Raw genomic sequence first — 15,566 nt, 5'->3', positions numbered from 1 at the left:
AGTCATACCCTTACCAAAGAAAATGGACGATTTTTGCAGATTCACCTTTTGCCCCGAGGCTGCCTCGTAGTCCTGTAGGATCGCATGCAATCTCTGAAAATTCGCATGGGATCCCTCCAGGAACACCACACTAATGTGTCATAGTGGGGCCAGTGCTCCCAAACGAGACACCCTTAATGTCCTTCACCTCTTGAGCATGCTTCAACAAAGCTGAGAAACCCTCCACAAAAACAAGAAGAGATATGGGGACAAAGGGTCTCCTTGTCGTAATCCTCTGGACGAGGCAAAACTATGTGATAGACCACCATTCATCTTAACCTGGAAGCGTGTTGAAGTCACACATCGCATAACCATCTCTATCCATGACCCAATGAAACCAATTCTTTCCATCATCTGCCTTAGGAACTTCCATTCCACTCTGTCATACGCCTTCATCATATCTAACTTCACTGCACACAGGGCTTCTTTCTTTTCCTTTTCCTAATAGCATGAACACACTCGTACGCCACCAAAACATTATCCGTTATTAGCCTGCCCGGGACAAAAGCACTTTGTTCTTCTGAAATCAAAATAGGTAACACCACCTTGAGTCTATTTGCCAAAACTTTTGTAGCAATCTTATATAGTACATTACATAGACTAATAGGTCGAAACTGCGAGAGTAACTCCGGTGAGTTAACTTTCGGTATCATCACAATAATAGTATCATTAAAACCATTTGGTGTTTCCTTTCCCGCCAGGAATTCCTTCACAGCGCTGCACACGTCATGTTTCACCAACGACCAGTGTCGTTGATAAAACATTGCCGGGTAACCGTCCGGTCCAGATGACTTTGTAGGACCCATCTGGAATAATGCTTTCTCAATCTCCTCATCAGCAAAGGCCTCAGTAAGCTGCCCATTCATCACTTCTGTCACCAAAGGGTTGATGTGCTGAAGCAGTCTCTCACCCTCATTCGAGCCTTCCGAGGTGAACAATTGTTTATAAAAATCCGCAGCCATCACTCGCATTCCTTCATCATCGGCGCACTTTGACCCATCTGCTCTGAGTAAAGCTTTAACTGTATTTTTACGTTTCCGGTGAGATGCTCTATTCTGAAAATATTTAGTGTTCTGATCAAAGGTCACCGGAACACTATTGATTTGAAACACAATACTCGGCTCATAAAAATTGGTACTGAGGTGTGGATACTGTGGAAATAGTTAGAAGCGTCGTGCCGGTTAGGGCGACGGTTACGTGTTTATATAGGCAGGCGCAACCCTGAGATATGCATACAAGTAGTTTGAATACAAGGAGATAGAGATAGAGATATTCAGTTTAAACTAGAGATAGATTCTAACCGAATGTCTATCCTAACTTGGTACACAAGTATCCTATCTACATACGATATCTCAATCAGTTTAACATCCTCCCTTAATCACAACTTGGTCAAGTTGAGATTACGTTTGAACTCCTCAAAACTGCGAGTAGGCAAGGCTTTAGTAAAGCCATCTGCAACCTGATCTCTGGAGTGAATAAAACGAATATCCAATTGTTTGCTTGCAACTCTTTCCCTGACAAAATGAAAGTCAATTTCTATATGCTTTGTCCTAGCATGAAATACTGGATTAGCTGCAAGATAAGTGGCTCCAAGATTGCCACACCACAAGCATGGGGCTTGAGTCAGTTTAACTCCAAGCTCTCTAAGTAAGGATTGAACCCAAATAATTTCTAGTGTAGCATTTGCCAAAGCTTTGTACTGTGCCTCTGTGCTAGATCTGGATACTGTTGCTTGTTTCTTTGCACACCAAGAAATAAGGTTAGGTCCAAAGAATACAGCAAAACCACCAGTTGATCGTATGTCATCCACACAACCTGCCCAATCTGAATCAGAAAATGCACTGACTAGGGTAGATGAAGATTTGCTGAATGTAAGACCAGTGCCCAAGGTATTTTTCACATACCTAACTATACGCTTGGCAGCAGTCCAATGAATATCAGTGGGAGCATGAAGGAACTAACAGACTTTGTTAACAGCAAAGGAAATATCTGGCCTTGTAAGAGTCAAGTACTGAAGTGCACCTACCAGGCTTCTGTAGTTAGTGCTATCCTCTTGATTCAAAAGAATTCCTTCAGTAAGAGCTAGTTTTTCAGAGCTAGATAAGGGTGTTGGTGATGGTTTGCATCCCTGTAAACCAGCTCTTTTTACTAGATCAACAGCATACTTTTCTTGAGATAGATGAAGGTCGTTTCCATTTCTCTTGACCTCAATTCCCAAGAAATAATGCAAGTCTCCTAGATCTTTCAAAGCAAATTCAGCTTTTAAATCTTTCAGAAGGCCTGCAACTGCCTCATTGGAAGAGCTAGTAACAATGATGTCATCAACATAGATAAGCACAAATATATATGTGTTTGACCGCTTATAAATGAACAATGATGTATCAGACTTAGATGGAGCAAATCCAAGAGTTTGTAATTTGTGACTGAGGCGTGAGTACCAAGCCCTAGGAGCTTGTTTCAATCCATAGAGAGCTTTATCAAGTTTGCACACATGATAAGGTGAAGTTTTGTCTTCAAACCCAGGAGGTTGTCTCATATACACATCCTCTTCCAGAACACCATGAAGAAACGCATTCTGCACATCTAGTTGCTTAAGACACCATCCCTTGGAAACAACAATGGATAAAACAAGGCGAATGGTTGCTGCTTTTACAACAGGGCTAAAGGTATCTTCATAATCTATACCATATCTTTGTTTGAAACCCTTTGCAACAAGCCTAGCTTTGTAACGATCTATAGTTCCATCAGACTTTCTTTTGATCCTGAAAACCCACTTGCAATCAATTAAATTTTTACCTTGCTGTGGAGGAACAAGATGCCATGTTTTATTTCTCTGAAGAGCCATGTACTCCTCCTCCATTGCTTGTTTCCGTCGAGTGTCATCAAAAGCCTCTTGAAGGGTACGAGGTTCACCTGTGGAGCATGCCAAGCCAAACTTTGTAATGTGCTTATAGTTGACAGCCTTAATTACCCCTTTTTGGAGACGTGTCCGTGGCGGTGAGGAAAAATCAGCATCGTTTTGTGCTGATGGTCCTCTCTGGACAGTATCCTCCTCGAGGTGCGCGCCGGCACCAGGAGGAGAAGTGGCTGCTGGGGCAGTTGTGGCGCGCGCTCGGGCAGTTGCGTCGCGCCTCACGTAGACGTGGCTCGGGGCAGTTTGCCAACGAGCAAGGGGAGACTGCAGGGGCGCCACAGAAGATCCGCCCGCGCCAGCCCCTGGCGAAGGCTGCATAGGCACAGGGGATCCAGCCGCGCCGAACCCAGTCGGCTGTAGGGGAACCGCGGCCCACGTGTCGCCAACAGGAGAGCAGGCGGGGCCATCGAAGGGGATCCTGACAACCGGCGGCTGCACAGATCCCGGAGAAGATGCGCCAGGCTGCTGTTGCTGCTGCGGTTCCGATCCCGAGGAGGATTTGCTCCCCTGCGGGAGGCACATGCGATAATGCACTGGAGTTTCATCCGTTTGCACTGGTGCGGCCGTATTTGCACCTGAATTTTTTTCTGCAGCATCACAATTCTCAGAGAAACTTGTAAGAGGGTTAGTCAACAGTGGATCAACACAATTATTTTCCCCTGGAGGAAGAAGGATTTCTTGGCGAAGTAGTGCACCGGCGTTGGGGTTGAGATCAACAAAAGGAAATTTTGTTTCATCAAACACTACATCTCAAGAAATATAAACTCTACCAGTGGATACATCAAGGCATTTGACACCTTTGTGTTGGGCACTGTACCCAATGAAGACACACTGTGTGGAGCGGAACATGAGCTTGCGATTATTGTATGGTCTAAGGTTTGGCCAACAAGCACAACCAAAAACACGAAGGGAATTGTAGGCTGGTTTGGCATGAAGGAGTTTTTCCGTGGGAGTTTCATAGTTGATAACTCTACTAGGCATAATGTTGATGAGGTGCACGGCAGTAAGAAAAGCTTCATCCCAATATTTTAGGGGCATGGATGCACGTGCAAGTAGGGCAAGCCCTACCTCAACAATGTGTCTATGCTTGCGTTCAGCAGACCCATTTTGTTGATGGGCATGTGGGCAAGAGACATGGTGGGATATACCTAGTTTTTGGAAGAAGGAATTTAATTTTTCATATTCCCCTCCCCAATCTGATTGGACAGCAATAATCTTGCTATCAAATTTGCGTTCAACGAGTGCTTGAAAGTTTTGAAAGACTTGGAATACATCGGATCGTTTCTTAAGAAGATAGATCCATGAGTATTTGCTATAGTCATCAATAAAACTAACATAATAAGTGTATCAACCAACAGAGGAGGGTGCAGGACCCCAAACATCAGAAAAGATAAGCTACAATGGTTTTGTGGACACACTTGTAGAAATAGGATAGGGTAATTGATGGCTCTTGGCCTTTTGACACGAATCACAGATTGTTTCAGAATTATGCTCTTCGACATATGAGAGCTTATTTTTCCTAAGCACACGTTGAACTAATGGGAAAGATGCATGCCCTAAGCGATCATGCCACCTTGTTGAGGACACCTTCACGACACCACACACATGCCTACGGAGCCTTCTAAGCTCGGGAATCAACGGGTAGAGTCCTCGCACGCATCTACCTCTGTATAGGATTTTCTTCGTGGCCTGATCCTTGATCAAAAAGAAAAAAAGGTGAAACTCGAGGAAGACATGATTGTCAAGTGCAATGCGATGAACAGAGAGAAGGCTCATTGAGGCTTTGGGTACGTGCAGGATTTTTCTGAGATGGAGTTTTCGATGGGGGGTTTTAATAATTGAGTGACCAATGTGACTAATTCTCATACCTTCTCCGTTTGCAGCATGGATTTGATCTTGGCCACGGTACTTCTCCCGCATGGTTACTTTCTCCAGCTCGCCAGTGATGTGGTTAGTTGCACCACTGTCCACGTACCAGTTTGTATCGACCCCATACGAGGCCTCAGCTTCGCCGGCGACCTTGTCGTCCTGAGATGAGTTGCCGTCATCTTCAAAGCGGTACCAACAGTCCTTGGCCGAGTGCCCCGGTTTGCCACAGATCTGGCACCGGATGGCATCTGGCCGTGACCTGTTGTTGGAGTTACGACGGCCCCTTGTGTTGGTGTAGGAGGGCCCGTCGTTGCTGTTGTTGTTGCTGCGGGAGTTTGCGCCGTCGCGGTTACTGTTGTTGGTGCTTTTCCCTTTGCGTGGCGATCCACGGTAGCGAGAGTTGCCACCGCCTCGACCACGTGAAGCAGCATTGGCAGAGGATTTGAATCCACTGCCAGAGCCCGTGCCCTGGTACAGCGCGGCATGCTGGTCGAAGTTGCTCATCTGGGCATAGAGCTCTTCGAAGGAGACTGGCGTGGTGCGTGCGTCGAGGGCGGAGACGAGCGGCTGGTACTCCATGTCGAGTCCAGCGAGGATGTACGAGATCAACTCGTCATCGGGAAGAGGTTTCCCCGCCGCGGCAAGTTCGTCGGCGAGTGATCGCATATGCGCGAAGTAGGCGGCCACCGTTTGCGTCCCCTTCTGGGCATTGGCGAGAGAGATGCGAATGTTGTTCACCTTGGACAGCGACTGGGAGGAGAACATGCTAGCCAGTGCTGTCCAAAGTTCATGCGCATGGGAGATTGATGTGACCTGCACCAGAACCTCTTTAGACAGATTGTTCAGCAGGTAGCCTAGTACCTGTTGATCCTCTCGAAACCAGATGGAGTGGTGAGGGTTGACGATGAAGATTTCCTTCCCGTCCTTGTCCTTGGTGACGACCTCCCTGGCTGGCTCCGGTGTGGCTCCATCCACATATCCGAAGTAGCCGGCACCTCTGAGCTGCAGCACGATCTGGGCTCGCCATAGGATGTAGTTTGCTCGGGTAAGCCGCTCGGTGACTTGGCTAGAGAGACCAGAGTTGGCGGCGGCGGAGGTGGCCATGATAGCTGTGACTAAACTCTAGATGTGATGGAAGAGATTGGCTCTGATTACCATGTGAAAATAGTTAGAAGCGTCGTGCCGGTAGTCGTGCCGGTTAGGGCGACGGTTACGTGTTTATATAGGCAGGCGCAACCCTGAGATATGCATACAAGTAGTTTGAATACAAGGAGATAGAGATAGAGATATTCAGTTTAAACTAGAGATAGATTCTAACCGAATGTCTATCCTAACTTAGTACACAAGTATATGCCAGCCAGCAGCTGGATCTTTCAAAAAAACTTGGTACACAAGTATCCTATCTACATACGATATCTCAATCAGTTTAACAGATACATCACAACAAAGCATTTGCCAAACGTCAGTTCATAGAAAATATGACGGTCGGGCAGAGAGAAGGACCCTGCAGCCTGACTCGGCCGCCCCATCTCTTGCACGGGGCTATGCTGCTGCTGCACCACACGGAATCAACAAGAAAAAAGTTATCAGACAACTGAGAAATAACAACCACAAAAAATATTGACAATAAAGCAGTGAACACTGAAAGAAATAAAACAAAGTTGCTCCGAAACAGAGTATAACAATCGGACAAGTTCAGCTCTAGTGAAGCGAGCCTACACAAGTTCCACATAAATCATGTACCCATTCTGACAATTATTTTTGGCACAATCCTCATAAATCAATTAAACAAGCTACTTGATATCACTTTCAGCATCGGGCTTCTGTTGACCAAGTTGCCTTGGGCAGCTCCAGGATCTCGCTTGCAGCAACTCATAGGTCTTCAATGCCCTCTTATTCACAGGCGGCCTTGCGCGGGCTGGTTTCTTCACATGCGCCCTAGTTGGTTTACCAGTCCCAAGATCTTCGTCGGTTTGCTTAACAGCTTTTTTTTCAGTTTGTTTAATCTCTACTGTTGTGCCTGCATCAAAGTGTTACAGCCCATGTTAATAAAAAAATGGTCAAGAACAATAACTGCTTTATTTTCCATCACCTAGAAAAAGTACCCTCATTGTCAGTTACTAGCACAAAAATAAGACACCAAAACCTGCATCTACAATCACTTATTCAGGTTGGCTTTATGATGACACAAAGGACCTTATTGTCTTCTCAAATTCAATTTCAATAGCCATGCCAGGAAAATGTTGAAACCAGTTTCTTGCCAGCTTATCCTCTCCCATTATAATGTTAAGGCAAGCACACAATTCACTTAATCAACAAGCACTACAATCACTTGTTCAGGTTGGATTTATGGTGACACAAAGGACCTTATTGTCTTCTCAAATTCAATTTCAATAGTCATGCCAGGAAAATGTTGAAACACGTTTCTTGTCTGCTTATCCTCTCCCATTATAATGTTATAAGGCAAGCACGCAATTCACTTAATCAACAAGCATATGCCATAAAGGCAATGTGCAGTTTCTTGCAAAAAAAAAAATGCAATGTACAGTTTCTCAACTTTGGAGAAGTCCAGCAACATTGAAGGAACCTGAGAGCTGAGTACTTGTGAGTCCATTCACACAACAGTTTTTTTGCACAATTTGACAAGGGTTGGACGCAAACACAGCACATGTTCAGTAACTTATTTCTATTGAATAAAAACTGTACATAACTATCCGTACGAATAGCCTCCCATAACATCACATTGTCATAATCAAGCAGTGGCTCCTGAATTAAGTGTGCCAGCTTGCTATAAGCTCTAGCTCACAACAGCTAGGTCGTTCAGACCCTACCAAAGCATCAAGTGCAAAACAAACTTTATATGTCCCTGGATTTTCAACACGGCAAGAAAGGCATTCCTACGTATAGTCACACACAAAAACATGGAGCACGTAGCAGAATGCAAAAGTTAGTTACCTGTATTCTTCCTTTGATATTTGCAGATCTCATGGGTGCAGAAGGCAGGCACACTAATGAACTTCTTCTGGCCAACAAGCTGGGCTACTCCTCGGAGGGCTTTGTTCCTCACATCAACAGCAATCACCAACTCCAATTTTCCAATGTCCCTGGGTCTGCTACTATAAATAAAGTAGACAATATCATCATCTATGCTTATGGTAGGGTATGCCATGACAGGTCTCTGCAATATTGGCGTGGTGTCGCTGCCTCTCAGCCTAGACAGCAGGTTACAATGATGTGGGTCGCTGGTATCCATGCTGACATCGTTGCCTACAACTTGACAGTCATGCTGCCAACATGTGAATGAGGCAACTGGTATTGGCATGCTCCATATTGTGGCCTTCCATCCATCAGGGATCACCTGGGTGATGCTTGACTGATAGCGCACCCATTCCGAATAGGAACCAGGGGTTATCATCTTCATTAACGTTATTGGTGGCCAGATTGCCATCTCAATGTAGTACTTGATAGCGTCTTTGTGCGGACTGATTGCAACATCACGGACATAGTTGGGCTCGGATTGCTCGAGGAGACTATCCCAGTTTCCCCTTGCAGGTGCGGGTAGTGGGATGTCTTGGAACACTGGTCGCTCCCCGAGTACATCACAGAGGAGGATGCCACGCCAGAGGTCCACCCAGGCTACGGTACCTCTCTCACCACCAATAGTGAGAGTCTTGGCCGTATTGTGATACGGCATGTCACCCTTCACATCGCAAGGCAACGGGACACGCTTGTCCCTCACAAGCTCCTCCACTGACACTGACACGGGCGTGGTGATCCAACCCTTGGAATCGGAGGAGCGGTAAAGGTGGAGGTGGAAATCCCACCTAATGATCGAGTGACCATTGCTCCCGTACACTGGGCACCAAGTGCTGATGGCGGCGATGGCGTACCAGGCGCCGTCTTCTCGGCTGAGGAGGGCGGTCGCAGAGTCGTGGAAGCTCAAGGGGTGCGGGTTCGGGAGCAGGTCCAGCTGACGAGCTCGCGGCTTGTATACGAAGTAGTCCCAGGACCGTGCATCAAGGCGCGCCTTGAGGTCCATGGGTACGCGGAGAAGCACGAGGTCGGTGTCGGTGGCCACGACTATTGGCTTTGAGCGGAGGAAGTCCAGGTCGGGGCAGCGGACGCAAAAGGAGGAGAGGAGAGGCGGGTGAGCGGCGCGGAAGGTCACCTGGATCGGGGAGCCTCTGCTCGTGGTGCCCGAGTTGGTGGTGCAGTTGTGAAGATCGGCGAGGGCGATGTAGCAACGGCGGCGTCGCAACCGTCGCACTCAGGAAGGGCAGGTGGATTCCAATTAGCGGCGGCCATGGCGGAAAATTCACTCTTTGGACTTTTTTTTTTAAAGTTATATAAGAGCATCTTTAGTAGAATCCTCGAACCCTTAAATGTAAAACCAGTTTTAAGGGTTGAGAATTACCCATTTTTGACACTTTTAAGGGTTGAAAAACTGTCATTTCATAAGGGTTGGGTTTGAGGGTTCTAGTCTTTGCCCCAACCTCAAACCATAAAACTGTCATTTCATATATCACACATTTCATCACATTTCATCATATGACATATCACATATGTAGGTACCTCCGCGAAGTAGTCTCGCATCAAATGCTCGTGTCCGAGAGCGCGGTTCCGGTAGATGGTGAGTCGCCCCATCTTCGACCCTCTTCTCTGATCCAAAAGCTTCACGCGGTCTTCAAACGCTTGCACGTCGACGAGGAGGCTCATCATCTCGACGTCGTCGTCTTGCAACAACTCGTCAATGTCCGAATCGTCGGATGACGACCAATCCGACGAATCCGACAACGAGTCCATCTACATACCAAGTGGCTACAATTAGTGCCAATGAAGCAAAAATTTAAAACTAAAAAAGTAAAAAAAATCTCACCGGGGAGCGGAGGGGCGGCGGCCGGGGCGCGGTGGGCCGGCGGGGCGGTGGCCGGGGCACGGAGGGGCGGGGGGGGGGGGGGGGGGGGGGGGGCTGCCGGAGCGCGGGGGCGGCGGGGCGACGGCCGGAGCGCGGGCAGCGGCGGGGCGAGATGCGGACGACGGTGGGCGCGGAGGGGCGGCGACCGGGGCGCGGAGGGGTGGAGGGGCGGGGGCCGGAGCGCGGGGCGGCGGCGAGGCGAGATGCGGAGGGCGGCGGGTCGACGGGTCGACGGCCGGGGCGCGGGGCGCGGTGGGCCGGCGGGGCGGCGGCCGGGGCACGGAGGGGCGGGGGGGGGGGGGGGCTGCCAGAGCGCGGGGGCGGCGGGGGTGACGGCCAGAGCGCGGGCAGCGGCGGGGCGAGATGCGGACGGCGGCGGGCGCGGAGGGGCGGCGACCGGGGCGCGGAGGGGTGGAGGGGCGGCGGCCGGAGCGCGGGGCGGCGGCGAGGCGTGATGCGGAGGGCGGCGGGTCGACGGGTCGACGGCCGGGGCGCGGGGCGCGGAGGGGCGGCGGGGCGGCGGCTGGAGTGCGGAGGGGCGGCGGGGCGACGGCCGGAGCGCGGGGCGGCGGCGGGGCGGTGGCGACCGAGCGAATTCCTCCCGCGCGGGGGAACCAACTGCCTCCCGCGCGAGGTGGGAAAATGAGTGCGGGTTGGGGGCAGTCCCCCCCCCCCCAACCCTCACCTCTACAGGCTGGGAAGGGGTTTGAGGGTTGGACCTCTAGTTTTTTTTACGGGTTTACGGGTTTAAGGGTTCTAGTCTACGCCGTTTTTCCGATGAAAATTGTAAAAAAGCGGTTATTTTTAAGGGTTTGAATGTTTGAGGGCTCTACTAGAGATGCTCTAAGCCCGATCTAAACCTAACATGATTTTTTTCGGATCTGACCTTTTTCCTACAGTCATCCACTATGACGGTAGGCTAACACAGGCTATCGCCGCTGTCACTGGCGGTAGGGAGCCGACCACGCAGACAGCGCCGCTTGCCCTAATGAGTGGATACTAGCCCACCGTCATCAGTAGAAAATAGGGTTTTGGTCCACGCGAGAGAAGGGCTTTAATCCCGGTTCTGTTACGAACCGGTACCAATTGGTGCATCAGTCCCGGTTTATGAGCCGAGGGTGCCGGTCAAGCCAGGGTCCCGGTTCGTCTAACCCCTTTCGTCCCGGTTCCAAACAGGAACGAGACCAATGATCATCGCTCTCGTAACGCCTTTAGTCCCAGTTCGTGTCTAGAACCGGGACGAAAGGTGAGTCTTCTGTCTTTTTTCAAGTTGAGGGTAATTTAGCTCAAAATAATCAGTAAATGCATGAAAAGATAACAAATGAAGTCAGAAAGGGTTGAAAATTGACGACGTGACTTTGAATGGTGCATGTTGTGTTGGGTAACGTAGCATAAATTCAAAATTTTCCTACGCCATATTCAGATCTTCCTATGGAGAGACCAGCAACGAGAGAGGGGTGAGTGCATCTTCACACCTTTGAAGATCGCTAAGCGGAAGCGTTGCTAGAACGCGGTTGATGGAGTCATACTCGCGGCGATTCATATCGCGGTGTGATTTCGATCTTGTGCCGAACCACGACACCTCCGCGTTCAACACACGTGCAGCCCGGTGACGTCTCCCGCACCTTGATCCAGCAAAGAGGAGGGAGAGGTTGGGGAAGATCTCCGGCAGCACGACGGCGTGGTGTCGATGGAGAGACGAGGTCTCCCGGCAGGGCTTCGCCAAGCACCGTGGGAGGAGGAGGAAGGAGGGGAGTAGGGCTGCGCCGAGGGAGAGAAGAAACGGTGTGCAAAACAGCCCCAAACCCCTAGGTATATATAGGACGAGGGGAGGGGTGTGTGTGACAGCCCGAGACCGACGCCCCAGAAGATTTCCCTCTATTCCGTTTTTGTCGTGTGTCTATTTTCTTTTGTCGCATCATCATCGCATCATGCGCATCATCTGCATTGCATCGACATCTCCGTTGCCGCCCGTTTTCAAAACTTGCATCCGTTAGTAGTTGCCGGTTCTCGGCGTTGTCCGTTCTGAGCCTGACCGCACACGCACGCGCCCGCGGCATCGTCAAGTCTTGTTTTCAAAAGTGTGCGTAAAACTTTCTTTGATTGGGGTGAAACTTGGCATGCGGTCGTAATTAGATATAGCTAGGCCGCCTGTCGAATTTCGTCGCGATCGGAGTTCGTCTGGTACCCGAACGGTCGACCGTAGCGGCACCGTATTCGGTCTACCGTCGGACGTCTGTCGGTGTTTTAAAAATATCGTTGCCGCGCCGCCCGTTCTCCCTCTCGTCTCCGGATATCCCCTCTACACGTCTTCGTAACCGTTCCCGCGTTCGGAATTACCCGAATCCGACCGCACGGTTGGATCCGGGTCGAGATTTCACTAAACCTAGCACCCCCATTTGTCTATATATAGTTCCCGAGTGCATTTTAGGCAGCCAACCCCCCCCCCCCCCCACCTCGATTTCCGCGCCGCCCACCTAACCCTAGCCGCCACCCCAGCTGCCCTCTCTCTCCTCCCACCAGCACGCAGGGCCCGCCGAAGCCCATCCGTGGCCCTCCCCGGGCCCGGTCGCGCCGTCACTCGCCCGAGCCGCCCCTGCCTCCTCCTCTCGGGCCGTAGCGCCCCACGCCGGCCCTCGAGCGCCGCTGCCGGCCGCGAGATCTTCCCTGCCGAGGTGCTCCGCCGCCTCCTCGTCGCCGCCTCCTCGCTAGGCCTCGCCGGAGCACCTCCCGCCGGCCATGCCCCGCCTCCGCGCCGCCGGTGACCCCCGCCGCCATCTGCTGTGCCACACAGCGCCGCATGCCCCGCCACCCACCGCCGGCGGGATCCGGTCCGATCCGGTCCGGGATGGGGCCTACCCGCCGTGCCTCGCCGGTATCCGGCCTCCCCTTGGCCGCCGCCGGTGCCTAGCACCTCGCCTCGAGCCATGCCGCCTCCTGCCCAGATCGGGAGCAGAGGAGGACGACGACCACGCAACAACGCTCCTCCCTGCGCTGGGCCGCGCCCCGAGGCTCAGCTGGCCTCGTCGGCCTGCCTACCTCCACCAACCTGTGCAGCACCGGGCCACGCCCAATAGGTGATCACCCCCAAGGCCTCTATGTTGCGCCGCTGGCACTCTATTTTAAACTGCGCCATGCCCCTGTATAGCCCATTAGGAATGGTTTCGGCCTGTTAGCTATTTAGGAATTTTTCGGAATTTAATAAATTCCAGAAAATAACCGTATATTAAAAACGCCGTAACTTTTTACCCGTAAGTCGGAACGAGGAGTATTTTATATGGTTTTGGGGGTAGTTTTGCGAGTAGAACACGATTTCACAACTTGCATATTTATTTGACGTTGTTTGACGTATCGCATGTCTAGTTTAGTGTGCTGTCTCGATAGGTTTATTGTCGTAGTTATTTTTCGTGCGTGCCCGAATAGCTCGAATGCCGTAATAGAAATGTCCATGTTTTAGGAACTAAATTTTCCATGTATTTTAGAGCGGTCATTTGTATTTTTACGTGTAGGGATTTGCCGCTAGTTTATTTTCCGTGTTAGGATAATATCTCGCATTAACGTGCGGTGAAATTATTGTTGTGCAACCCCACATGTTTTATATGTTTTTTCTGTGCAATTAGTTTTAGCTTTTGAGTAAATTAGTTCGCGCGATATTTTGCTATGTTGCCCTCTTGTCATTTTCGTAGGATTTATTCCGTGCCTCGTTTATTTAAGTTGTCAACTAGAGAGTTGATCTTTGGTGTTTTGTCTAGCCCCTGGTATTTTTGGTTGCAATAGAAATGCATGTTTAGGTGTGGTTTGCTTGCTCTCAAGTTGCTAGAAATAGTGCTGATTTGGAGGAGCTGAAATATTTCTAAGTCTGGAATCTGTTATATTTTGTTGATGTTTTGTTTTGCTTCTATCTTATGATCTGTAGCTCTTTTGAGGTTGGTCCAATGGAGTTAGTTGTAAACCTTGTGTTTCTCTAGCATGCTGCGAATTTTCATGCCATTTGGAGTCCTGTAGCTTATGGTTTTGCTGCTGTCAATATGCCTTCAGACCGAAAACTGCACTTTCATGAGGTGTAATTTTCACTAAGTCTGAAATAGTGTGTGGGATGCCATTTTGTGACTTCTTTTCCTAGTGATCCTTGATGCCATGCTAGTTGTTGTTAGTTTTTTGTGGTAGTGCGTCTTGCCCTCTTTCGTGACATGCCTTGGTTGAGTATATTGGAGTTGAGTAGCTCGTAGTTGTGGGGCGTAGAAAATGCTATGTGGCTGATTTTGGCAGATTGTAGTGTTTTCTTGTTTTGCTCGTATCTTTTGATCCGTAGCTCCGATTTGATCGTGTCCTACATGAAACTTGCTTAGAATCTCGTGTAGTTTCATTTTATCTTGATGGATGTATGTTTTTGAAGTGCTCGTGACCGTCGTTGCACACATATTGCATTCATGTCATCATATCTTGCGGTGCTTATATCTTTTGAACCGTAGCTCCGTTGGAGATGATCTCTATGTGTAACTTGCTTGAAATGACGTGTAGAATCACGTGAACCTATTTCTTTTGTTGTTTAACAACTATTAAAACATGTTAGTTCAGATCTGGACAGAATTGTTAATTAACGTATGAGGTCATCTCGGAGGTGCTATATGATATTTCCGACCTCATTTTAAATGCCTAGATAGGTAGATTAATTACGCTTCACCTCTTGCCATGTTTAACCACATTTAATATTACCGTGTACCTAATCGGGATAGAACTAAATAATTAACGTGGAGTTTCGTTAATATGCAACTCGTTGCATATTGGACTTCACTTAATGTGTAGTGTTTGATTGTGTGAATTGTCATGCCATGACTTGCATGTGTTCAGCTGCTCATGCATCATTTGTGTTGTGCATCGTGTGGTGAATTCCGTGTGATGATTTGTGTTTCCGGTTTGCTTCGTCTCGATAGAGTTCCGCAGCGTGCCGGATTGTGAGGACCCGTTCGACTACGTCGGTTCGTCTACTTCACGGAGTCATTCTTCTTCCAAGCGGGATCTCAGGCAAGATGACCATTTCCCCAGATACCATTACTATCATTTCCATGGTAGTTATGTCGATGCTATCGATTATGTCTCGTTGCCTACCACATGTTAAATATCAGCCTCTCAACAATGCCATGAAAACCATCAACCTGTTCAACCTAGCAAACCACTGATTGGCTATGTTACCGCTTGCTTAACCTTGTGTTAGCGTTGCTAGTTGCAGGTGCAGTTGCTTCCATGTGAAAGCATGGGTTGCTTGTTATATCACCCTATTAATGCTATTTAATCTGATGCACCTATATACTTGGTAAAAGGTGGAAGGCTCGGCCTTTCTAGCCTGGTGTTTTGTTCCACCTTTGCCCCCTTAGTTCGCCTACCGGTGTTATGTTCCATAATTGAGCGCTCCTAACACGATCGGGGTTGTTATGGGGACCCCCTTGATAATTCGTTTTAGATTAAAGCTGGTCTGGCAAGGCCCAACTTTGGTACTACATTTGCCTAATAACCTAATAATAATGCATAGGGACCCGCCGGCACCCGCAGAGTAATTTAATCAACCCACGAGCCAGTGCTCCTCATGAGTGTTGGTCCCACCTGAGCGATGTCCGGCGCCCCTCTGGTCACCCGGAGGTTTAGCGATCGCGACGTCTAGCTCATCCGTCGTGTCCTGAGAACGAGATACGCAGCTCCTATCGGGATCGTCGACACGTCGGGCGACCTTGCTGGATTAGTTTTACCTTTGATGAAATATCTTGTGCATCGAGATTCCGGTGATGCTTTGGGTAATCTCAGAGTTGAGGTTTTCCACTAGGGAATCCGACG

At 49.3% G+C, this 15,566-nt stretch overlaps 1 protein-coding gene and 1 pseudogene across 1 annotated transcript; both read right to left on the bottom strand.

Annotated features, from left to right (window-relative positions):
* Positions 1 to 5,320: 5,320 nt before the first annotated feature.
* Positions 5,321 to 5,449, bottom strand: LOC123406623 (annotated as a pseudogene).
* A 975-nt stretch (positions 5,450 to 6,424) lies between these two features.
* LOC123405219 lies at positions 6,425 to 10,932 on the bottom strand. Its single transcript, XM_045098994.1, has 3 exons — positions 10,890 to 10,932; positions 7,778 to 9,088; positions 6,425 to 6,842 (listed from the first exon to the last, which is right to left on the bottom strand). The coding sequence occupies exons 1-3, from the start codon at positions 10,930 to 10,932 to the stop codon at positions 6,616 to 6,618; spliced, it is 1,581 nt and encodes a 526-aa protein (XP_044954929.1). The 3' UTR covers positions 6,425 to 6,615.
* Positions 10,933 to 15,566: the final 4,634 nt, after the last annotated feature.

This window comes from Hordeum vulgare, chromosome 6H (assembly GCF_904849725.1).
Source record: "Hordeum vulgare subsp. vulgare chromosome 6H, MorexV3_pseudomolecules_assembly, whole genome shotgun sequence".
NCBI classification, from domain to species: domain Eukaryota; kingdom Viridiplantae; phylum Streptophyta; class Magnoliopsida; order Poales; family Poaceae; genus Hordeum; species Hordeum vulgare.
This window is presented reverse-complemented; position numbering and strand designations above follow the sequence as displayed.